Raw genomic sequence first — 25494 nt, forward strand, 5'->3', positions numbered from 1 at the left:
AAAGGTTGGGAACCACTGCTCTAGGAGTTTGCATCCCAATGTATTTATTTGGTGACATAAAATGCTGTTCTGTTTGTCTTCACGTTACCATCAAAAGGACATTTGATTTGAATTGGCATCAATATTAATATAAATAAATGCATGCAAACATAAAAATGCCTGCAATTATTTCTGCATAAAATAGGATAATTATGTTTTTAGTATGAGTTTGAAATGGATTGTTAAATGTAGTTTTTACAGATACTCAGTTTTTGTTAAGTAAAAAAAAAAAAATAGGCCTATATGCTTTACTTATACACTTGGATTTCCTGTTATCCTGTGCATCTATCCTGACATTGTATTAATTCCTGTTCCAGATTGAAGATACACCTACAACAACCAATGATAAAATGATTGTCCTGTCTAAAACTAGACTAAAATGTTGACAGTTTTTGTTGAATAAAACTAGACAAATGAAATTATGTTTTCTTGGACTAAAATAAAGACTAAAATGCTCGACATATAGTCGACTAAAACTTGACTAAATAAAAACGGGATGAGGTTGACTAAATGTGATAAAAACTAACAAGCGCGATTGAAACTAGACTAAAACTGAGACTAAATTTAAAAATGGCTGATAAAATTAACACTACTGTTGCCGCAGCGGCCCGGGTTCAACTCCAGCCTGTGGCCCTTTGCTGCATGTCCCTCCCCCTATCTCCCCCTTTCACACTTAAGCTGTCCTATCAATTAAAGGCTAAAACACCCAAAAAATATCTTAATAAAAAAAAAAAAAAACCTGCTCAAATGTGATTGGTCAATAGTACTCACTACAAATGATACACAAACAGAAACCAGAGCACTTCTGATACCAAAATCTTGGCCAGTTGCGTACAGTTTCATATGCAGATATCTGTTTATAGAGATTAGTTAAACAGCACCACAAAACTGCACTTAAGTGACCAATAGTAGGTAGTATGAATTTTCAGATATACAATATCAGCACAATGGACATAACAAAAAGCTATTTCTTGGGTTAAGTGCCTGAAAAATCCTCTGAAACAGCATTTAGAACATGATGGGTTGGATACAATTTAAAGCAACAGTCATCTACAGTTCTGCCGGTTGAAATTCAAGGGCACACACCACTAATTTTATAGGTAAAAGTCAATTTATAAGTTACATGAGAACCGCTCAGCCTGTGAAAACAGATATACAGTACAGGCCAAAAGTTTGGACACACCTTCTCATTCAATGCGTTTTCTTTATTTTCATGACTATTTACATTGTAGATTCTCACTGAAGGCATCAAAACTATGAATGAACACATGCGGAGTTATGTACTTAACAAAAAAAGGTGAAATAACTGAAAACATGTTTTATATTCTAGTTTCTTCAAAATAGCCACCCTTTGCTCTGATTACTGCTTTGCACACTCTTGGCATTCTCTCGATGAGCTTCAAGAGGTAGTCACCTGAAATGGTTTTCCAACAGTCTTGAAGGAGTTCCCAGAGGTCTTTAGCACTTGTTGGCCCCTTTGCCTTCACTCTGCGGTCCAGCTCACCCCAAACCATCTCGATTGGGTTCAGGTCCGGTGACTGTGGAGGCCAGGTCATCTGCCGCAGCACTCCATCACTCTCCTTCTTGGTCAAATAGCCCTTACACAGCATGGAGGTGTGTTTGGGGTCATTGTCCTGTTGAAAAATAAATGATCGTCCAACTAAACGCAAACCGGATGGGATGGCATGTCGCTGCAGGATGCTGTGGTAGCCATGCTGGTTCAGTGTGCCTTCAATTTTGAATAAATCCCCAACAGTGTCACCAGCAAAACACCCTCACACCATCACACCTCCTCCTCCATGCTTCACAGTGGGAACCAGGCATGTGGAATCCATCCGTTCACCTTTTCTGCGTCTCACAAAGACAGTTGGAACCAAAGATCTCAAATTTGGACTCATCAGACCAAAGCACAGATTTCCACTGGTCTAATGTCCATTCCTTGTGTTTCTTGGCCCAAACAAATCTCTTCTGCTTGTTGCCTCTCCTTAGCAGTGATTTCCTAGCAGCTATTTGACCATGAAGGCCTGATTGGCACAGTCTCCTCTTAACAGTTGTTCTAGAGATGGGTCTGCTGCTAGAACTCTGTGTGGCATTCATCTGGTCTCTGATCTGAGCTGCTGTTAACTTGCCATTTCTGAGGCTGGTGACTCGGATGAACTTATCCTCAGAAGCAGAGGTGACTCTTGGTCTTCCTTTCCTGGGTCGGTCCTCACGTGTGCCAGTTTCGTTGTAGCGCTTGATGGTTTTTGCGACTCCACTTGGGGACACATTTAAAGTTTTTGCAATTTTCCGGACTGACTGACCTTCATTTCTTAAAGTAATGATGGCCACTCGTTTTTCTTTAGTTAGCTGATTGGTTTTTGCCATAATATGAATTTTAACAGTTGTCCAATAGGGCTGTCGGCTGTGTATTAACCTGACTTCTGCACAACACAACTGATGGTCCCAACCCCATTGATAAAGCAAGAAATTCCACTAATTAACCCTGATAAGGCACACCTGTGAAGTGGAAACCATTTCAGGTGACTACCTCTTGAAGCTCATGGAGAGAATGCCAAGAGTGTGCAAAGCAGTAATCAGAGCAAAGGGTGGCTATTTTGAAGAAACTAGAATATAAAACATGTTTTCAGTTATTTCACCTTTTTTTGTTAAGTACATAACTCCACATGTGTTCATTCATAGTTTTGATGCCTTCAGTGAGAATCTACAATGTAAACAGTCATGAAAATAAAGAAAACGCATTGAATGAGAAGGTGTGTCCAAACTTTTGGCCTGTACTGTATATGTAATGTTTGTCAAGTGTGAGAGAATTACTCAAGTAACATCACATGAGTAATCTCAGGTTCTCATCTCAGGTCAAAGATGTCAGCAATTCCCAGGCAAGGTTGTGATACCTCTGTAGCTTTGAAATTGATTTATTTTACAAACTCAGCTCGCTCATGTTTACTAACTTTATGGAAGTGCAATACCAAATTGCCTGAGTTACTCCTTCATACTAAGAGGAAACAGTTGTTGTCTGGGAAGCAGTAACTTAATCTAAAATGGTATGGTATTGTTTGAAAAATGGTCGGCAGTGATGTGAACTTCTAAAGAAGGGTGGGGCAGGTTTCAGAGGTTTTACAGACTGTCAGCCTTTAAGCTGCTGTTGTAAAAGGCCCAAACTCTGTTGGTATGTCAGCAAACAAGCAGTCAGTAGAAACAGTCAGTGTACAGAAGAAGAGATCAGAGATTTGTTGCTCCAGTATGTGTCTCCTATCCATGTTCGTGTATGTGTGGCAATGTTATTTGTGAGGATGGGTTGTTAGTGGTGTTTAGTTTTGCTTAAATTCAGCTTATTAAATAAAAGATAACTGAACAGATTACAAAATACCTTTGGGTTAAATCACAGTGTATATATACACAGATTATTTTAATTAGGCATAGGTTAGAAAAAAATGCACATTATTGTTTTCACTTGTGAGTATTTCAGAATTGAAGTGACCTTAAGTAAACTCAAATAGAATCGCTGTAGACAGAACAAACTTGACCCCTTTCCTTAGGCGTCTCACCTGGACTTTGGTGGGTAGCATCCAGTGCTGTAAAGAGTCAACTGTAGTGCCATTGGGCAGAACCACCGGGTCACGCAGATCCATGTCCAGTGCCACAATGCATGTTGGGTAGCAAACAGCACCTGCAAGGAAAAGGAAGAAAATAACATACAAATCAAATAACACTTACCTCTAACACTCATTAGCATCTGATGAATTTATTCATGTTCAAACATTGAGGAAAAAACAGACTACATAACTTCAGACCACACCGTCATCTGTCATCTTTGGTCTGGACATTTGGCAGCCACCACTAAGGGGGCTTCAACTGTTTGTTTGTGTATATGTGTATGTGTGTGTGTATGTCTCTTGGTTCCTCAGGAGTCTCCCTCTGGTATTTACTAACAAAGCTTTTAGTAACAATCCACCATAAATTCAATCTAATTCAACTATAGCTTGACAAACTCTCCATAACACATGTACTGTCTGCTTGCCAGTGTGTAATATTATAATTTATTTTTCAGTTGGATGCTGCCAAGGTACTATAGCGTTGGCTGTTCAAGAAACATTAAATGCATAAATGCAAAGTGCTTAAGCATGCACTGTGCTGATTTAATTTTACACTGGGCACCCAAATGTAGAAAATGCTTCCAAACTTCATTTAGTACTATATTAAGTAAGTAGAGTATGGAATTTACGTATATTTACATTGGGTCAGTACAATGAGATGTCTAAAAATGTCTCTCTCAGATTTACACAGTACATAGCACTCATGGGTGAATTCACAAAAGGATTGTGCGGCTTTTGTGGCCTCTAAACCTACACATGCAGAGGGTGAAATGCACCTCTAACTGCACTGCCAAGCGAATAGCCTCTCGGTTCTTCTGTGCTATTTGCATGTATTTAAATGAGGTACTATGCATACATTTGGCACAAAACTGGCCCCTTTCTATGGAAATGAGCCTCAATGCAAAAACAGTCCAATTCACAAAGATCAACGCTAATAGCCACGTGCACGCACAGTAAAATTATTTGTATCTTCAGAGAGTTGGCGTTAACTGACGTGCACTGACACACTGGGATATGAAATCCCAAATATGGTTTCTCTCTGTCACATTTAAATTCCTGGCCTGAAGTTTTGAGGAAAGCACCCTGTCGATCAGGAACTGCAGCTCACATCTGAAAATTTTAAGTTTTTTTTTCTCCCTGCGATTGTTCTGCCCAATGTGTTCCTGGTGCAAAGGCAACATTTATACTTTGCCACATGGATAACTACATCAGATGCAAATTGCACTCAGCTGCAAAACTTTGTGGGCGTATATAATACCATTAGCACAAGGGGCCTCATTCACTAATAAATGCCTAGAAATGTTCTTACTCCACGCATAAATGAGTGCACGCGCAAAATTATTTTCAGATTCATGACGCACGTGCACCGGCCATTTTGTTATGGTAGTGCATCACAATTATTCTAAATTGACAGGCATGTGCCCGCTGCAAATTAGCATAATGTCACGCCCCTTTTCTCTATATAAGGAAATATGTTTCCTCAATGCTGTATCATGGAGAAAGCGGTGAAGTTGTTTCTACACACATATTAAGGCAGTGACACAAAAGTGTCAGTCCGTCAATGAGCGTCTGTGAATGTCTCGCTAGTTGTTGGCAATTAGCTAGTGACTCATTTTTCTAAAAACATGGGCTGCAATATCTTCCAGCAAGGTTAGATATGCCATCTTAACATGTGCTTGGAAGTAAATATGAATATTTTATACACCCTGCATGCCTGTTAATAAAGGTAATATAAAAGTAAAATAAGGTAAAATATAGGTTGGAGTAGTCAATATTACAGGGAGAATAAATACAAATAATGAAAACCATAACTCTTTAATATGGCCATTCTCATACACTGTAGACTGATACGCTCAGTTTTTACAGTTGAATATTTAAATTATGACAATAATTGATGAGAATGAAAGGGTGTCAAATGTATTTGTCAATTAAAGGTTTTTAATATTGTCTATAAATGAATGTGGTTTGAAAGTGTATGTTTACATTTTCTGAGACAGCCAGGTCTTCATCATTTGGGTGCTTGCATGGTCTGAGGCAGCTGTACGTTTGTTTGCAGAGTACAAACAATTTCAGGTAAGAAAATATTGATGAATCCCACATTTGTGCATAAAACATTGGTATGCACAGTTTAAGCACAGATTTGTGCATACACGCTGTTTGTGAATGAGGCCCATTTTTTTTGTAAATTGGACCTTGAGAAGGGGCAGCTGCAAGTTATGCACAATTCATCGTTTTATCAGCACCTGCAATCCATTCTTTGTGAACTTGCCCATCAGAGTGTGTGACCTCTTCAAATTCTGCACAAAAATTCAGTATTGTAACAACAAAAATTTTTAGATTTTTTTAAATTTGCATTTGAATACAGATCTGCATCAAAATACACACAACAGAGAGCCATGGGATATGTCTACCAAATGAAATAGCACTGTGGTGTCATTGACCACGCTTGTTTACCACCATCACTGTGGGACAAGTTGGGACAAGAAACGTTGTTGTTGTTGTTGTTGTTGTTGTTGTTGTTGTTGTTGTTGTCGCTTTCATAGCTGGGTAAATAAGACATGACTATTTGTTATTTTAACTTCAGAGGTTATAAACCAAGCCTTTTAGTTTTTTACCTACTGTCTTCACTTGAATCTGGACTGAATCAAAGTATTTGATAAGGTATGAGCTTGTCAACCAAAAAATTTCAATAGTGGAGGAGGAATGGGTGTGAGAAGAGAAGAAACAGCATAAGTGTTGACAAAAAGATGCTCTACTGCCAATGATTGCTTCGTCTGCTCATTGGAGTAGTGTGCAACCAGACAAGCCAAAGCCCAGGCAGGCTACTGTGTGTGGCTTTATTTTGTTTGACAGGAGGAAGAGAATATAATCAGCACTGTTTATTTTTGATGGATTACACTCTCATCCCTAAAGGAAGGTTACACTCACCGACATCCATCCCCTGGTCACAGCTGTACTCTACAGAGTTGAGATCGGGAGGAGGAGAGCATGATCCCTGGAGCTTGGAGCACATGGTGAACTCTGCGGTCCATTCACCCTCCTTAGTGCAGCGAATCTCCTTCTGGAAGCACACAAAAATATTAAAAGTCATTGTGATCATCAATGAACTATGTGAGGCCTACACGTTTGCTCCACACACAGCTCAAGAGAAACAGTTTGGGAAAACATTAATTTAGTCAGTTTAGTTCCAAGCATAATTTGGTAATCTATTATTATTTCACATTGTTTAGCAGTTACATGGGTAAACATGAAGTTCTCTATACAGACATGCATGAGATGTGAAATGAATACTTTCTTTCTCAAATTAAATGAAATTCTTCTTCATGAAAACCACTTTAAATGCTTTCATCTAAAAATCTTTTTAACACACATATTAAATGTGGCTTCAATAAAGAGATGGCACCCAGTATAAGAACACATATTTTAGAACTAGTTTGACCATGTCTGGGGAAACTTGGTGGAAGTGCACTTTTTAAAAAAAAAATACATTTACAATGGCAGCCATTGTAGGAGTTCCCTGATGCTTCATTTACGCCGCATGAGTGCTGCTGGGCTATTCAAAAAATGACTCCACTTAAAGTCTGGAATAGAAACACAACAGCAGTGCAGCAACATGAACACGACAAGGTGTCAGTGATGCATGACTGCAGCTAAAACCACAGCTGCTGGGCATGCAGTTTATGTGGTGTCTGTTGTCCTGAGAGGAATGGCTGTAGAGGATCATGTCTGACATCAAACTAAACTTGATTTTATTTTTGAATGCAGACTTAGACCATTTGGATCAGTATATTTTATAAAGAAGAATGTTCGTCTAAATACGTTAAGTCACTGGAAAGATGTTAAGGTAATTGGATACATTTTCACAGTAATCCAACCTGCGTCTCCCTTTAGAACTTTGCCTCTTTTTTTCTGAGTCATGACCAAGTTTAATAGCATCCAGCATAGCGGACTTGAGTGTCTGAACTTGTCCAATTGAATATTGACTTAAAGGTCACATGACTGTGTTGATAATGATGTGACTAAAAATAATTAAAAAAAGACTGTCCTCACCACACAACCCCAGTGGTAGTTTGTACAAGCAGCTTATGACGACCCATATTAACGTTTATTGGTATGCAGCGACCTCTAGTGGCCGTAATAATTGTGACGGGAGCAAATGAGAAAGTTAGGTGAAGCAGTATAAACAAGCGACAACGTACTGGGCTGAACATTGAAACCAACGCAGAAGGGCCAAAAACTGCAGTTCCTCTAATGGCCACTAGAGGCTGGTTCCAAAAGTGAGTCAGTCCTCACAGACACCCAAAATAAAATGCCCAACTTTTTAGTACAAAATAAACACATTTAGAGCCTGGTATGAAATAAGTTTTGTTCTCTATTGCTAATTTTCCCATTTGTGACAACTGTACAAAGACTGAAATTCTATAAAAGTCACCTATTTAAATTCTATTAAGTAAAGTTACGCATAATTAAGGGCATGGCTGCTTAAATGACAGGCTGTTTGCAAGACGTCACCACAATCTGAGTCAGATTCACCCCTTGCTCCTCCACAGCTCCACTTTATCATTAAATATGGTCACTTCTGGCTCCAAAAATCCAGCGATGGACAAGATTCCAAACTCGAGGCTTCAAAACAGAGTCTACAGACCAGTGAGTGATATCACATTGGCTACATCCATTATTTTACACAGTCTATAGGTATGCAGAGCGACAAAGTCTACATAGGGAGGAGGTTAGGTGGATGGATGGGTCAAACAAACACAGGACTTTGATCCAGGAGACCACTGTTCATGTCACGTGCAACCAACAAAGTTGAATTCTTTGAAATAATGTAACATAATGTACTTATATTAACCTATTTTAAGCAAAATAAAACATTTGCTAAGCCTAACCAAGTAGTTTTATTGCCGAAACCACTTTAACCATGTGTTCAAAACTGAAACCATTAAGTCATATATGTCATTCTGGGAGACATTGTTGAACGATCTCTTGTGTCGTTTAGGTATGAGGACGTGTTGTCTATTTGACCTGAGGAATAGATGGACAGCTGTGGAAATCTTACATTTTCTGTGGTATCTGGGCACTGCAGGGTGCAGAGGGTGTCATAGTACTGGCCACTGGTGCAGGTATACATGCCCTGGAATACATCAGGTAGGGCTGGGCAGGATATTGGCTCACAGTTAGTCTCCTCCCACTGCCCCCCCTCCAGGCACTCCAGCTTGAAGTACTTCCTAGAGACAACGGGAGCAAATGATGGCATCTAAATTACATTTGAGGAGTTCATAAACAACTAAAACTTTTCAGTTGCATGCATAATTGGCAAAAAACTGCTGTTAGGTGGCCCGTGTGTAGCCAGTACTGTGACACTGTTTTCTTTCCATAGAAATATCAAGTTCTTCATTGCTGGTTCATGATCAGTCCTTGACTGTTCTTTTACCAGAGAATGTTTCAGAGATATGATCAATCTGACAGATGAGTTTAGAACAAAATTAAAATGCAATGGTGACTAAAGCCCTATTGCATGGGTTCTCAAAGGTTTGATGACTGAGTTGCCAATTAAGGGAGCCAGCATGTGACTGAGGGCTGCACAGGAAAAGGAAACATAATACACATAATATGTCTTCCATCTCACTTGCACATGCAGAGTTGTCCACCAAAATCACTAAAAGCACTTCCATTAATGGCAGAACATAATTACCATGATGCTAGCAAGGTGCCACTAGTTGCCATGCAACCATCACCTTTCTACAAGTTTTCATTCCTAACCTGACAGATGCTTGTTATGGGGGCACAGTTTGATGGCCAAGAAGTGTATTACATGTAAGCTATTGAAAATGACAGTATTGAAATGGACTGCAGATGATTAATATATATGTTTCTGAGGGCCGCCACTGGCCCGTAGACTGCACTTTGAGAAACAATACCCTACTGTGTTGGATCTTTGGTGAATGAGAGCACCAGAGTGGACACATTTATTACAGAAACATTGTGGATATTGAGGTCTATTATAAGAAACTCCCTGTAGAACCACATGCACTCTATACCCCTGCCTGCCTCTCTATTGTCCCATTTTACTTTTACTATTTCAATAACAAACACATACACAGTGCTGAGGACTGCCCATTCCATTGTAAAAAAACATCTCCGGTGTGATGCATGTAGCGTGTAAATGCAACAGTATGTGTTTCAATATAAATTTATGTGGGTACATGTGTAAAAGGTAAGAGTAAAAGTCCTGTTTAAAGCTCTTTAATAGCTACTGCTGTTCACGTTCACATGTTGGACTAATAAAGCATCAGGGGTTATTAAAATGTTTACACATATATGTTTGAGAAAGCGTAACTCATAAAGATACCCAGCTGCAAATTGATTTCTACATGAGATAGTTTTTCACTGTACTGGATGGAAATTTAATGTATACAAAACTATAAATTGTATATTTATTACTGGCCTCATATGATAGTAAAAGTCAGCTTGTTAGATATTTGATACACTGTGTTTTTTACTGCACTTCAAGACAGCGAGGAGAATATACGACTTATACGACTATATACAGTGAAATGTGTGAAGACTCCCTCTAAAGCAGGATATAAACTTACCCTGAAGGCTGTCTCTCCTTCTGTTAGGAAACCCTCATCTCATTAACAACATGTGAACTGTGTTCAGTAATGAGCAGTTACCCAATGAACACAATTGGCTAAGTCCTGATGAGGCCCAGTTAGCAGCGGTACATGTTTTATTGGACCCTGATGTGAGCTTTTTCCGAAACAGAACATAGTTTAGCAGACGATGGACCGAAAAATGCCTCTTTAAATTGTACCCATCGATGTTTAACACTTTGCCCTTGAGGTTTGGGTGGTCATGTGATGCACAATTGAACTTTTTTTTTGCTTAAAATACCCAAATCAAAATAAATAAAATAAGAAAATCCTAATTTTATCAAGCAGTGCGTAATGGGAATCTTGTAAAATAAAGGAAAAGAAGGAATTTCCTCCATTACGCAGGGAGGCCTGTGTGATAAAACACTGCATTTACTTTGGTCTCCATTGTTCTTGCAGGGTTTTTATGTCCTTGTACATAAAAAGAAATAATCTGCCTGAAAGAATTCATCTCAATGATGATTTAAAGGTGTCAATCAGAAAAGAAAACTCACTGGAAAGAAACAAAAGAGGAGATTATACAGTATTTGCCTTATTTACGGTGCCATATACTGCTATTAATACAGACATTTTTCATTTAAGTGATGCTAGTATAAATGCCTCTCAAAGCCCTGTCAGCTGTAGTACTATTTTCTGTCCACTGAGCTGCCAACAGTCCCAAAACATTTACCTCGGTGTCTTCTTTTTGAGGCTCCCGACTACATAGAAGCCTGGGTTGCATTTGTAACGGCAGACAGAGCCAACATCGTGCCCTGAGGCCAGACAGTCTGCTGTTAGCAGCTTGGCATCGGGTATGTTTGGAACCTCTGGACACTCTATCTTGCAGTAGGCCTCTGGGAAAGACCACAGACCGTCCTCCAAACACACCAACCTGTCACTGTCACCTGAGGAGGGGAGAAGGTGACTTCAATTCAACAGGGTATCAGAGTACATTTGTACAGAGGAAGGAAAGAGTAGCTAACACGACTGTGCTAAGAAGAAAAATACAGTTGGTAGACAATATTCCGTTTTTCTATTTCTATCTCTATTATCCGAAACCTGTATAAACCTATATTGATGTATTCAATTTGTTTTGTAATGCTATTTTCATTGATATGGTTGCATGACGTTCATAGAATCTGCTTCCCGCCAGTGTGGAATGATCAGAAGTTAGAGTTAAAGAGATATTTGGAGTGAGTTTTCACTTTTGGACAGATCTACAACATTTTGCCATCTCCTAAACCAAAGTGCAGATTGTATCAGACATTACTTTTCTTGAGACTGAACAGTAACCACTGTGAGATTCTCTTCAGTGAATTATTAGAAAGACGTGACTGGGAGTGAGAGCAATGGGACCACAAGCAGGAAACAACAAACATGTTTTGGGGGGTTTAACTTCTTATTCTTTTTTTTAAAACAATGGAAATGTTTCTCTGTGACATGCTAAAGTGAAGTGTAACCATACTAAGTATAGAAGATTCATGGGCTAATGCACTACATCAGCCCAAAATATTTCCATTAGGAGACGTGCTGCAGCTACTTAAATGATGCCAATTCAAAAACACATACAAAAAATGTCCTGCAGAAAGCCAAAATAAAAACATTACAGCAATAACACTGCAAATGCAGAAACTATGCAAAGTCAAAAATACATCAACAACAGTCAACACAACAGAAGTTCTCCAGGCCTCCAGGGGGAGTGCTGAGTAAAAACAGCTTGATTTTTTCTGCCCGCTAGAGAGAAACAAGATGAAAGAATGAAAGAGTGTTTGTTTTTGAAGCAGGAAGAAAAGTGGAGCAAAGCAAGGTCCCAGGAACAGTTCCAGGCTTTGAGGCCAATTTATCATAGTGGCCAAAAGTAGAAATACACTGTCTGGGTCTGTCACCTGATGCCATGGGGCCAAAAAAGACTTTTTTTTCATAGACTCACATTGAGAAAGCGATGTCTGTAAATCAGTGGATACATTTTCGTTAGCGTCACAACCTAACAAAATGACTTGTTTCACTATCCAGTTGGTTTGATTACATTTTAGAAAGTCTAGAAGAGTTCATTCATTCATTCATTCATTCATCTTCTAACCGCTTCATCCTCTTGAGGGTCGCGGGAGGGCTGGAGTCTATCCCAGTTGACATCGGGCGAGAGGCAGGGTACACCCTGGACAGGTCACCAGACTATCGCAGGGCTGACACATAGAGACAGACAACCACTCACACCTACAGACAATTTAGAGTTATCAATTAACCTAGTCCCCAATCTGCATGTCTTTGGACTGTGGGAGGAAGCTGGAGTGCCCGGACAGAACCCACGCTGACATGGGGAGAACATGCAAACTCCGCACAGAAGGGCTCCCACACCCGGGATCGAACCAGGAACCCTCTTGCTGTGAGGCAACAGTGCTAACCACCACACCACCGTGCCGCCCCAGTCCTGAAGAGTTATACGATTAAATTGTTTTATCACTCAGCAACTTTCATAAGAGGAGAATGCACGAGGCTCTGCCTCCAATGCTGTGTCCAGGTCTCTTTATACTTCCATAGAGTAAAGAGAAATCATAAAAAGGATGTCTTTGTTTCTACATTTAGCCTTTGTCATTTATAAAATTCTAAAAGAGCAACAGTTTAACATAGTCAAAGTGTGTGAATCTGTTGTTTGTTTAGAATTGTATGGTCTCTCTCTGTCTTGGCTCAAAAGTAGAGCTGTTTTACTCAGTGCTCCCCCTAGAGGCAGAATATGCAGTGTTTTACTGTTTGCATTTGTTTTCGGGGATTTGTGTGATTTTGACTTGGCATTGTTCCTGTATTTGTAGCATGTTTGCTATTAATGCATTGGTTTTGTATTTCTGTAGCACAGTTTTTCATTTGTAGCACCGTTCCCTTTTTGTATTTGATTTGGATTTTCTTATGTATTTTTGAATAAGCATTGTGTCTGACTGTGCACCAGTTTAGCCCTTATCATCCACCGTACTTTAGTAATGTAAGTTACACAGCAATACATATCTACCTATATCTGTATGCATACCAGACCCAGTGAGGCTGTAGCAGCAAAACCCCTGGAAACCCCTTAATGCGTTGCTCATGGAATCATCTTTCCATGTCAGAGGAAAATTTCTTCCTTTAAGAGGTGCGTAGCCTTTTAGCTTTACTAAAAAATCAGTTTATAGAGGTTATATGTTCTGTTTGATACAACTCAAACCCAAAGATGTACATGGGAAAAGCACAAAGAGGTCATGGATTCATTTCTGTCCCACTAAACATTCTGGTTTCGTTTCATGGCTCTGTCTTATACAGTTATGAGAAGGAGACTATATCTTCAACGTTGCCCAAAGCTAATATTTTCTATGTATGGCCTCACATGAAGCATATGAGTGTTGGTATGTGTGGATAATCATAACACCCTAAACCTTTCACAATTTTTAATGGGTCTATAAAATGTAATGAATCTTTAACATGGCATCACATTTTTATAAGCTATTTAAACACTGTGCTGTGATGATCAAAATCCATCACAGCTGTACTGCTGTGTAGTCTTGTGAACTGCACAGTGTGCTTTCACTGCTGAGTGATGCATGATGGCCTTCGAACATATTTCACTCAACCAAAAGCCACAAATAGAATTATTTCTGCGCAATCTGTATTTAGATCATGAATACATGGGTCTAACTGCTGACTCTACTACGACATTTGAGCATTCACTGTGGCTTTCCGACCACAAACAAGTGTGTGGACATCACGCTTGTTCCATCTAATCACTTCAAGAAGCATACTGCATTGCATAACTTGCATTACCAAAGAGGGGTAATGCTTTTTTACTTTAGTGTGTACCTATGAATCTCGGTGTGTGTGGTAGTACTCCTAATTATGGCTGCCACGGGCAATATTTGTTCTGACTCATTATGGTGCAAGTCCTGTTTTTATAAACATTGTGGACATCTGAGTAGAAGGCTGTGTGTGTGAAGGGAACTGGAATATGCCGTGTAGATTTCTCAGTTTACATCCTGAATTTCAATAGCTTCAATCCACATTCAAAGGCCATAAAGCAAACAGAAGCACTGTGAGGAGCGAGGCTCATTGAGAGAAGACATGGTTGTGATTTTGTAAATGGCATTTCCACTCTGATTTTATTGCAGCACTGTGGATTAGTTCCCCTTGTCTTAGCTGTTTTTCAAACTAATTTGTTTTAAATACTGTCTTTAACTATAACACGATGCACCCTGTAAAAAACAGGCCTCCAATTTTAAACAATAATTGTGTAAAATCAAGGTTTAATGTCCATTTCATTTTATGGACTTTGACTAGTGGAAGCATCTTGCTGTGGTTTGACTGTTCACTAGACTGAGCTCTAAGTGTCAATAGGTGGGTCATAACTATTCATTAAACAATTGTTTATTGAGTGACTGGTCCCATTGTTGACCTCTATTATTAAGTAATGTGAATGATTATGAGAAACTCAAGAAGTATATCGTCAAATGAGATTCCTCGAATTCTAAATGGCTCTTTTGTTGGTTTGATTGAAACTCATAGAATTTTGGTTGATCTCATTGGAAACAGCAGCCCATAAATAATAACAGTATCATAATCTTGAGGCATTAAGGCAAATTGTTTTGGAAACCTTTGAAAAAAAGTAGGGCTGTCAGCATTAATGTGTTGATCATGATATGATTAAGATCTTAACATTAGGCATATATTTTATAAATCATGTTAATCGCATGCTGCTACTTTGTCCCTTTGATGCACCCTCGCTTGTAGTCAAGCTGCCACAGGGGCTTCCTGCAGCCTGCTGCCGCAGAGATGGAAAATAACAACACCACTGTGCTTTTGAATGCCACAGTTCCCTTTAAAAAACTCCCAGACAGCTCAGTTGACAAAAGTTCTATGCAACTTGGTGGTGCAGCTAATCAGACTTCAGCGGGCAACTGCATCACCATAGCCAACAAAACACTACTCTGAAGAAGTTAACTACAGTGCTTGCCAAATGGGTGGAAACTGACTACAGACCAGTTAACATCATCGGAGACTGAGGTTGGCATGTTGTGACCACTGGTGTAGCAGTGCAGCACTGATATGAAAGAACTAAATCTAAAAGTCAAGATTATGAAAAAGTTCTTTGCATTCATTTAATTGCAAAGTACTTCAAAACTGTTTTGAAATGCAAAATAATTCAAAGTTAACAATCGTGATTGACTATTGAAATTCAGAGATTCATTGCAGTTTTTGTTTGACAGCCCTAAAAATTTCGTCTTTGCATGGTTAGCCTGATAAAGGTGTTATTAAGTGTGACCATGTATTTTACAGTTGTTTGTTCATAATCCATTGATGTTGACATTCCCTAAAGGAGCTGTATGTGAGAACACAAATGTACAAATCAGCTGGATCAGACATTAACCGTACTTTATCTTCTATCCTCCTTCCTAGTATAAAGTCTACGTAATGTCCAATTGAGGCCATGTGTGAATAGCGCGGCTCATTTTTCAGAGAACTCACAATGAGCAAACATGTTAATGACGTTTCTGTTTTGCGGCTAGTGCAAAACCGGAAGAAAAAAAAACATTTGAGGGTGAAGAAGCGGTGAGAGCTAAGGCCGAAATTGGCAGACAAATTCAAGGATCTACTGGAGGTGTCTTTGATTATGACCAAATCACGACCCGGCTACGGGACAGCTGTACCCTGGTGCCACCTCTCGCCAAAGAGAGGTAGATGAAAACACTTTTGACAAGGACAGTTTCCTGTTGTGTGCTACACATGTAAAAGGGAACCTCCAGATAACATCCGGACTTCCCCGGACATTGTCCAAAGTTCATATTACAAAATCGCTCAAGAATACACTAATAGCTAACGAAGAGACTAGACTACGAGAGTAGAATAAAACAGATTGGACTAGAATAGGGTAAAAAAGACAAATCCATGACTTACCTTGTAGTATAGCTGGTGATCCACAGGTGAAGGAGCATTGTTTGCCAAAGGTGGTTCCCCAGGGACAGCTGAATATGGCATGGTAGACATGAGACTGATCGGGCAGGCCGCAGTCTACAGGCTGACAGCTAACTACACGATCCCACGAACCATGGAAACACTGCAGGTGTGCTTCTCTCTGAAAAGAAAGAAAGAAAGAAAGAAAGAAAGAAAGAAAATTTCAAGAAGGAATAGGGAAAAGTGGCCAACAAGCCCTGTAAACATGCCTTTTAAGGTTTGATGATACAGAAAAACAAGCCACCTATTTTTTCAAACATCTTACTAATTATACAAAATATCACTAAAGGTATTTATCAAATCTTCTTTGTTAAGTATTAAAAATGTAACCACAAAATTTAAAAAAGTAAAACTGATTTAACGAATTACCTATGAGATCTAGCCAGGACCTTAACAATCAATCTAATTAGCCTATTCAAGCCTTTGCGTTGCCCCTCTGTAATGTTTAGAAGTGGTTTTGTTGATTAGTTCCCTAAAATACATCTTTTAGAGTTCATGCATTTACCCATATGATTCCTAAAATTCTGTCTGAATTCTGGAGACAGTTTCTTGGACTTCCTCTTTGACATGCCATGTCATCTGTGAAACTGAGCACATAAAATCTGTTTGGTTTCCTTCATCACTCCAAGGAGGTGTAATTGAGTTACCCCAGTATTTTTGGAAGCAAAAGTGGATGCGACCACAAATGTTGAGTGAGTAAAAGAAAACAAAATGTTACAAATAGTGGAACAAATTATTGTAGTACTACTCTAGAATTTGTTGGATGAAAATACGTAAAGCCCTATGTCTGTCATGTTTGTCCTTCTCCTGAAACCCTGGTGCTGCCCCTCTACATCTCTGTTAAATCCCAATGCATAGTTTTTATCAGTAAATAACTGGAATATAACTTAGCAGTAAAAGAACATTTTATGATGTGATTTCAGCAGTGCAACACATAACAAAGTGTACCTGGTGTGGTTGGGTTCCCTTGCTGTTGAGGACAGAGATAGTGAAACCACGGTGACACTGAACAGAGCAGTGAGAGGACTCCCCTCCTCCTGTACACCTACAGAGACACACTGATATATAGATAGTTCTTTTGTTTGTTGTTTCAGCTCTCTGATTGTTCAGTGTTTCATTTCAAAGGGCCTACCTGACAGAGGCATGCTCTAACTGGGGAGGACTGCAGCTGTCCATCTGACACGGCTGCCGCAAACAGCTATTTCAGGGATGGAGAGAATATGGGAGAGGGAAAAGGAGAGGAATGAGAGGCAGGGAGAGACAAGCAACTAGGAGGCTTCACTGTTTCCAGTTAAGCAAATTCAGTCAAATTAAATGAATACCCCAAGGGTTAGGGAGACTGTCAGTTTTGAAATTGACCTTTTATGGTAACAGTTCACCAAAAAAAATATAGCATACCATCCTGTGGATCTTGCTAATGCCAAGACTGAACATGTATCCTTTATACATCTTTATGTTTAAAAAAACTGCAAACGCTTTTTCCTACTATAGTGTACACTGTAAAGATGAACTCCACTGCCCTGGCATTACCCTTCTCAGTTCATTATCGATTACCAAGGGCATTATAAACACCTGCTGATCAAAATGCCTTTCGACACATTTGGTTTATGCTTGCCGTAGTGTCCCAGACGTAAGGGTGCTCAAGCCAAGAATGACAAAAATTATGTATAAGCATGAAGGCTCCACAAGTTGCCAGTCATTGCATCAAACCTTAGGTAAACGGTTGTGATTGGCCTGACCCAGGCCAGGTCGGCTACAAATCTGTCTGAACTAGGGGGCAAGATGTACCTGCCAGAGCAAATAAACATGGGCTCGCAGACCTGTGTGGTTCCAAACTAAACTTCACCAATTTCACATCTCAAAGTTTGATTCTAGGTCTTCGGTAATATTACTGCATATGTTAATAAATATATAATTAAAAAAGTTTAATAAGTCCTTTTGTCACTCTAAAGGGGGCTGCATGAAATCTGATAAATTGCCTCATGTGATGTCACCTGAGTCAGCGTGAGTTGAGCTGAAGACTACAAATTTAAAAATCTGGAGTTGTGGAGCTAGAAAGAAGTGAGGTTCTCTGTAGTTCGCTCCATCTCTCTTTTGAGGCTAGTAGCTCAATTAGCCACACAACCCATCTAGAGCTCTGGCTAAATGGTTGAGTTGCATTGTGGGTATGGAGTATTTTTTCTTTTTAGCATGGACTACTGTGACGGTACACCAAAACAATTCTGTTTTTCTATTTTTAAAACCAGTTTGTCAAACTCCCAAACACTTGGCATATTCCTTTGATAATACGCATTTTATATATTGTTTTATGTTTGAATTTAGACTCAAAATTTTTCTTTGCTTAAATGAGAATATGAAAGGTCTAGTGTGAACGATTTAGGGGAATATATTGACAGAAATTGAATTTAATATAATAGCTATGTTTTCTTTCGTGTATAATCATCTGAAAATAACATTGTTACCTTAGAATGAACCATTTATATATACATTGGGAGTGAGTCCTTATCTATGGAGATGCCACCATGTTGCACTGCCATGTTTCTACAGTAGCCCAGAATGGACAAACTAAACAAGGGCTTTAGATAGGGCCATTCAAGTTTTCGCGTAGGCCACCATAGTTAAGAGCCCATCTGCGATGAGACAGTCAGAAAAACACAACATGAAACTGCTTTGTTCAATTTTACCAGTTTAAATTACGGGTCTGTTTGTTTTGAAGAGGAAGGGACCTCTGCAGATAATTCAGCTCCCAGTAAAAATCTCCTGAATTTCTTGATCTTAAATTATTGTATTAAAAAGGTGAGCATGCATTAGCAGGTGCTAGTCTAGCAGCTTATCTTCGACAATGAACACTAAAGGAATTCTACCAGGGAAATTTGAGCTGGTTGCAATCTGCAGTCTGCACTGCTAGATGCCACAAAATCCCCCTACATCTCACACACTGTACCTTTAAATATTTCAGGCACTGTATGACACAGTTAGTGACAGGCTATGTGTGTGTGTGTGTGTGTGTGTGTGTGTGTGTGTGAAAGCATGCGTGTGTGTGTTAAGTAGGTAGATGTGGGAGAGCCCACCCTCTGATGCGCACCCGGTCAGGGCGAAGGTGCTGAAGTGGCAGGAAGTTCTTAGGGCCACGCCTCCCACTGCCACAGACGGGGAGGAGAAGAGGAGAATAACAGCGGCCGTGATGAAGAAGGGTCTAGAGAGGTCGTGGGTCACATTCACCACCAACGGGTTCCGATGGCATGAGAGGTCATGTGTGCCTAGGCAGATGGAAAGGTTTCAAGTAGTCCTTTACTTTGTAACCTTACCAACAGTCTTTTATACTTTGTTGCCCATTCTGTGGTTTGATTTTATCACATAGACTTATCTTACTTTAAAAACAACCCAATACATACAAATCAATATGAGTAAAAAGTACCTAGTGAGTGGTTCTTGCCAGTTGTATCAGACAGGAGGATAGTGGCTGTCCTCCGACACTGCTCTCCAGACCATGACCCATCTGAAGCCAGGTACACCATCACAGAGGCTGCCACTCCAGGATAGACAAATCCCACCTGTCATTGCAAGAAAAACAAAGAAAAAGTCCTACTGTGAAGTTAGTATGTTGACTTGTAGAAGAAGTAGAGGCTGTGAACTGGAAACAAAAAAGTTGCCTCGGCCATCTGACCCATCAACAAGGTCTTCAGGAATCTGTTTTAATAGGGCAAGTTTTATTTGTATTTAATTCTGTGAAGAGTTTACTTGTTCTCCCCATGTCAGTGTAGGTTTTCTATGGCTTCCTCCCACAGTCCAAAGACATGCAGGTTAGGTTAACCGGTGACTCTAAATTGCCCATAAGTGTGAATATGAGCATGAACGGTTGTCTGTCTCTATGTGTCAGCCCTGTGATAGTCTGTCGACCTGTCCAGGGTGTGCCCCGCCTCTGTCAGCTAGGATAGGCTCCAGCGTCCAGCAAGGCAAGGCAAGGCAAGGCAGTTTTATTTATATAGCACCATTCATACACAAGGCAGTTCAATGTGCTTTACAAGAGAAATACATTAAAATAAAACATGCAAAACCCGCAACCTTTAATAGGATAGTGATAGTATCTAATCGTGATTACGGATAATGAAGGGTGAATGAAAGCTTGAGTTTTCTTTTATGTCAGCTACTAAATTGTTGGTTCACACCAACAGTGGAAACAGCTGGTCAGTCATGTAAGTTAAATTGTTAAGTTAAATGTTTGCTATGTCAAAACTTATACGACTCTTTTCAACAAAGGCAAAAGTACAACTCTATACAGCTACACTTCAAAATGTACATAAAAATACAGTTCAGTCAGGAACGCTTTAGTCAAAGAAAACTTTATTTCCATTTGCAGAATTATATTTGGCATTATGGCTCTGTTTTGGGGCCCCTCTGCCTTTCCTAGGGCCTACACAGAAAGCCTCTTCCACGCACCTATGTGGAAAGCCTAAGGCGGAGAGAGCACACATCTCCACCCTTCCATGCGCTTACGTAGAAATCCTTAAGGCAGAGAGAGCACATCTCTCTGCCCTTCAACGTGCAAACGAGGAAACCTCCCTGCTCTTCCATGCACCTACAGGGAAAGCCTAAGTCAGGGAGAGCAGCTGCAAAGACCCCCCCCTCCCTCCCCAGGAACAGAACAGAGCCAGCATCAATGACAAATGGAAATGACATTGATAAGTCACACACAGCAAGGAAAAGAGGAGCTGGGGTGGAGGCGTGCTGCAAAGCGGCTTACAGGGGAAGTAGCAACAGTGGGCAGGCCAGAACAGTTTAAATATGGTGCCCTGAATGAGATTCGCCAATTGGTTGCACAGACAGGAACCATGTGATCAATCAGCTGACTCCCTTCCATCAATCAGCTGCTCCATCAGTTGATTGGCTGTTTGAGATTAGCTGATGCAGCTGGGATATGATCTGAGCTTGACATCGTGTCCTGCCTGAATTAACACTATGCTCAATTTTTGGTAACACGGCAAATGTGTGCCCTATTTCCCCATGTGTATGTGTGCGTATGATTCATAGGTCCAACTCGTTCTAAAATTGGTTCAGTATTGAGGTAGCCGGATGCAGCCGGGAGCTGCGAAACGAGCTAAAACGGTAACAGGGGCAAATGCGTCCCGTATAAGTTTGCGCATTAAAAGTGCTTTTTTTCGCCACTGACCGGTTCAGATCGCCAGTGCTATCTCTGTAAATAGCATACTAAACGTTTCCCTTACCCTTCACTTGCTCTGGGCTGTGATGTCATCTCGCAAGAGCTTTGCTTGTTGCCAGAAGAAAACAAGGAGCCATGCTGAGCGCCGCTCCGAGTGGCGCTGGTTGTTCCGGAGTACAGCTTAGAGTTTTACTGCATCGATTGAAAACAATGGTTCGTGTTTGTGTTTATCCGAATTGCAAGAACAGGATGTCACGCAACACGTGACAAGTTGTGGCTAGTTGTGCTACAAATGGATGCTAACACTCCTGTCCAGACACTGCGCCTTGCAGACCATCGGGTCTGCAGTGCTCACTTCTCCCAAGATGACTACTGCCAGCCGAAGAAGAGAAGACATCCAATCCCAAAACACCTCTTCCTCAAGAAAACGGCTGTCCCACGAGTAGAGAGAGCTACAGACACAGTGGAGCAAAGCTCTCGCGAGATGATGTCACACACAGTCCAGAGGTAAGGTAAACATTTACTATACTATATACAGAGATAACACTGGCGATCTGAACCAGACAGTGGCGAAAAAAAGCACCTTTAATGCGCAAACTTATACGGGACGCATTTGCCCCTGTTACCGTTTTAGCTTGTTTCGCGGCTTCCGGCTGCATCCGGCTCCCTCAATACTGAACCAATTTTAGAATGAGTTGTACCTATGAATCATACGCATACGTACACATGGGGAAATAGGGCCCAGGTTGAAAAATACCGAAGTTATCCTTTAATGTGAGTTAATTTTTTTTTTCATTCTTGCATTATACCTTCAACTTGGCAATCAAATTGTTTATAAATAGAGAAGACCTGACTGACTCTAGTTAGATTCCTGACCCTTCTTGCTTGTGCTTCCTTATTAACATAGTGGTTCATGGTTGTGTTCTTGGCACTTGTCCTTGGCGCTGTACTAGCAACTCCTTCTGACTGGTCAGTGACTTGCACAGTGTGAAATAGAGCTTTTGTGAGATAGAGACAGAGATTATGTGAAGCTCTTGTGGAGCTCCCCGTGGCCGCTAAAAAAGTGGCTGATAATGCGTTGTGTCATGGTAGTAGCACATGTCTGTCTGGAGTCCTCCCCTGCTATTAGTAGTGACAAAAAAATGGGCACTACAAATTAGGAAAACAGGGGATTCAACATAAATAAATGAAATAAAATAAAAAAAAGTCTGATGTAGATTTGTCAGGGGGGCCACTGAGTTGTCACAGGAAAAGCAAGAGGTGGGTGCTGGCACATTATGCTGCAGGGCCGCTATAGTAATTGTGTTAAGACTGAAATTCAATGTAACTGCAGTGATTCCAAGTCAACCCTGGCCTCCGTTTCCTGTGATGGGACTCCAACTGTTCACAGCCACCTGTCAAGCCTACAGACTGTGAGTGTTTCATACTCAAAAGATGGATTTTGGAGTATCACTTTTAGAAAATGTGGAAGGGCTTCCAAATGTAGAAGCAGAACTGTTAAATGAGACGAGGCCTTTTAGAGAGCTGGCAGAGATGGATATGATAGGGAGGCTGAGGAACGCTTTTCAGACAGAGTAGAGACTCGATATTTAAGGCGAGGGAGGCCTTTCAGACACAGAAAGAACACTTCAAGGAAAGAGAGGTGTTTCAGGGAGAGCTGGCAGATATGGGTGTTATCATGAAGGCTTTTCAGACGGTGAAAGAGTCTTTAGGGTGAAGGCGGCCTTCCAGAGAGGTTGCAGAGATGTGCCTGATAAAGAGAGCATCCATAAAGGAAGCAGGGGATGGAAAGATGAGTCATTCAACAAAGAAGTGGAAATGATGAGAGAGAAAGAAAAAATTGAATAAATGAGTGTGAGGAAGGAAAGATGTAGACTCGTGATTGTTAAGGACCCTATAACCCAGAGCACGACGGACAAGGTTTTGAAGCTATCACTCAAATTGACAGCTAGCCTACGCTTAGTCTGGACCTGCAGAGTTGATTGTGGGAACTGTGGCTGTGGAAAGAGTAAATAATGCAAAACAACTAAATATGAGAACCAGACACAGGTCTGGAATGGAAAGCTAGGTCCAAATACAGTGCAGTACACAAACATACAGACACATAGACATCTATGTGAAGCACTGTTGGCTGGAGAATAATGGTGCTGCAAAGACAAGCAGGGCAATTAGGCATACGATCATGCCTAATTGCTTTTGTAATTCTCTGCCGACGCTGACAAAAAACACAAATATCATCAATTCTATTCTATTCTATAATCACAAACAAACTATTAGCTAATGATAATGTAATATTTGAGAATCAATTTTAAATGATTAGATAATTAATGTTTTTGTTGCTCTGCGTTTTCTGAGGCCATAATAAATTCTGATTATAGATAATATATTCATTATGATCTATTTATGATTATAAAATTACTGTTATTCCTCTAGATGCCAGTATTTGAATAACTTGTGAACCTTTTAAGTATTTAATTATGAATGATGAGTTAATTGTATAACACTTCCACTATTAGTTTAACTGGTTGTTATTGAGTGATTCTGTTGATTAGTACGCACTGGGTAAAAAATAGCACAGAATGCACAAGTGCAAAAAAAGAATAAGTATAGGGTTAGTCACTGTAATCATCTACAGATCATTAGTACCCATAATTCACAGTTGTCCTGGAAAATGAGTAATTAAAGTAAAAAATGATTCATATGAATAATGCAATTGTTAGAACATTAGGAATGTGTGCGTGTGTGGAGGTTTAAAGCCAGCAGACTGTGTAAGAGGCCCTTCAACCCCATTTAAAAAAGTATTGGAAAGTGCTGGAAACTGTTGAAGACAGAGTAGCCACCCACAGACATTCGGAGGAGGGGAAAACAGATACGTGCATGCACACACACATATTTCGTACCTTCAGCCAAAATGAATGTTCCAGGTCATTATTTGTGTCAGACTGGGCTGTGCAAGGGAACCAGGTGTCTGCAGGCACTTTCTCACTCACCTCCAGGTGCTGGTACCTGCAGAGCTTCACACAGAACCAGGGAAATACACACTAATTATATGGTACATAACTGTAGGTAATTTTGTTTATCCGAAAGGTAATGTGACCTTAGCTGACCTTTAAATGTGACAAATATTTTATGTAAAAACTTTATCTTGTTGGTTTTATTGGTTTCATCACATATTCCACGTCATGGGGTAACAATGGAAGGTTCATATAATCTTCATATCATCTGAATTACAGGTTTTGTGCTAATTTCATGAATTCTATTTGCCCATTTTGTGCCTTGAAAAGAGCCCAAAGTCTCTGCTAGTGAAGCATTTGACAGGCCATGCTGGCTTTATTCATGACACTTTGATTTGTTTTGTTTATTGCACCTTTCCTCATACGGACACTGTAGCATGAAAACTCCTGGGAGATTTGCCAGCTCTGAGATGCTGGAACCAGTGTGTCTGACACCAACAATCCTCCCATGATAAAAGTGGCTTAAATCATGTTCTTTGCCCAGCTGAGCTACTCTGCAACTGACCTATTGTGTTGAGCAGCAAGGGTGATGTGAGCACATTTCTAAAACTGTGATATAATTTGGAAGCGGTGATGGATCTCATGTAATTGCAGACGTTTTTTAGGGGAAGCTGGAGCTGGAAAATGATCGATGTATTTTGTACTAAAGTTGTAAAATGAAAGAAGGGAGCTGTGCTGTACTCAAAGCTGCTGTGCTGTCATACAAAGTCCTGCCAAAATGTCCTCTAAAGTTATGTGCAAAGCCATTCCTTTTCAGGCTTGTCCTACCAACCACTGCTCAGCTTCCGTCTCTCAATACAAAAATACTTTTTTTATTAATCACTGATTCACCGTCTCATTACATTCTTGCAATTCAATTCTGCCGTGTAGCTTTCTTATCCTTTTTTAGTCCCTTTTCACATTTGCTTGTTAAAAACAAGGCTCTTCTCTTCTCATCTTGAATTTTACATTTATTGATTTTTATGGAGTTTACTGTATCTGCACTCCATTAGAAGTCCTGAATTTAATGTGAATTCTCCAGAACTGATGCAGAAAGCATCACTTGTTATCAGGTCAATATTTCAATATTTCCTGGTGTAACC

General features: G+C 40.1%; 1 protein-coding gene across 2 annotated transcripts in view; it reads right to left on the minus strand.

The window, feature by feature from the left end:
• Nucleotides 1–25494, minus strand: part of pappa2 (pappalysin 2) — a 110826-nt gene that overhangs the window by 28771 nt on the left and 56561 nt on the right. For both annotated transcript variants that reach the window (XM_078172928.1, XM_033651483.2), the window contains exons 15-24: nt 24299–24412; nt 19656–19791; nt 19323–19497; nt 17370–17435; nt 17186–17282; nt 16181–16358; nt 10962–11175; nt 8695–8863; nt 6564–6696; nt 3588–3709 (exon numbers count right to left, since the gene is read on the minus strand). In XM_078172928.1, the coding sequence (XP_078029054.1) occupies nt 3588–3709; nt 6564–6696; nt 8695–8863; nt 10962–11175; nt 16181–16358; nt 17186–17282; nt 17370–17435; nt 19323–19497; nt 19656–19791; nt 24299–24412 (1404 nt within the window). The remainder of the gene's footprint in view (nt 1–3587; nt 3710–6563; nt 6697–8694; nt 8864–10961; nt 11176–16180; nt 16359–17185; nt 17283–17369; nt 17436–19322; nt 19498–19655; nt 19792–24298; nt 24413–25494) is intronic.

This window comes from Epinephelus lanceolatus, chromosome 12 (genome assembly GCF_041903045.1).
Source record: "Epinephelus lanceolatus isolate andai-2023 chromosome 12, ASM4190304v1, whole genome shotgun sequence".
Taxonomy (NCBI): Eukaryota; Metazoa; Chordata; class Actinopteri; order Perciformes; family Serranidae; genus Epinephelus; species Epinephelus lanceolatus.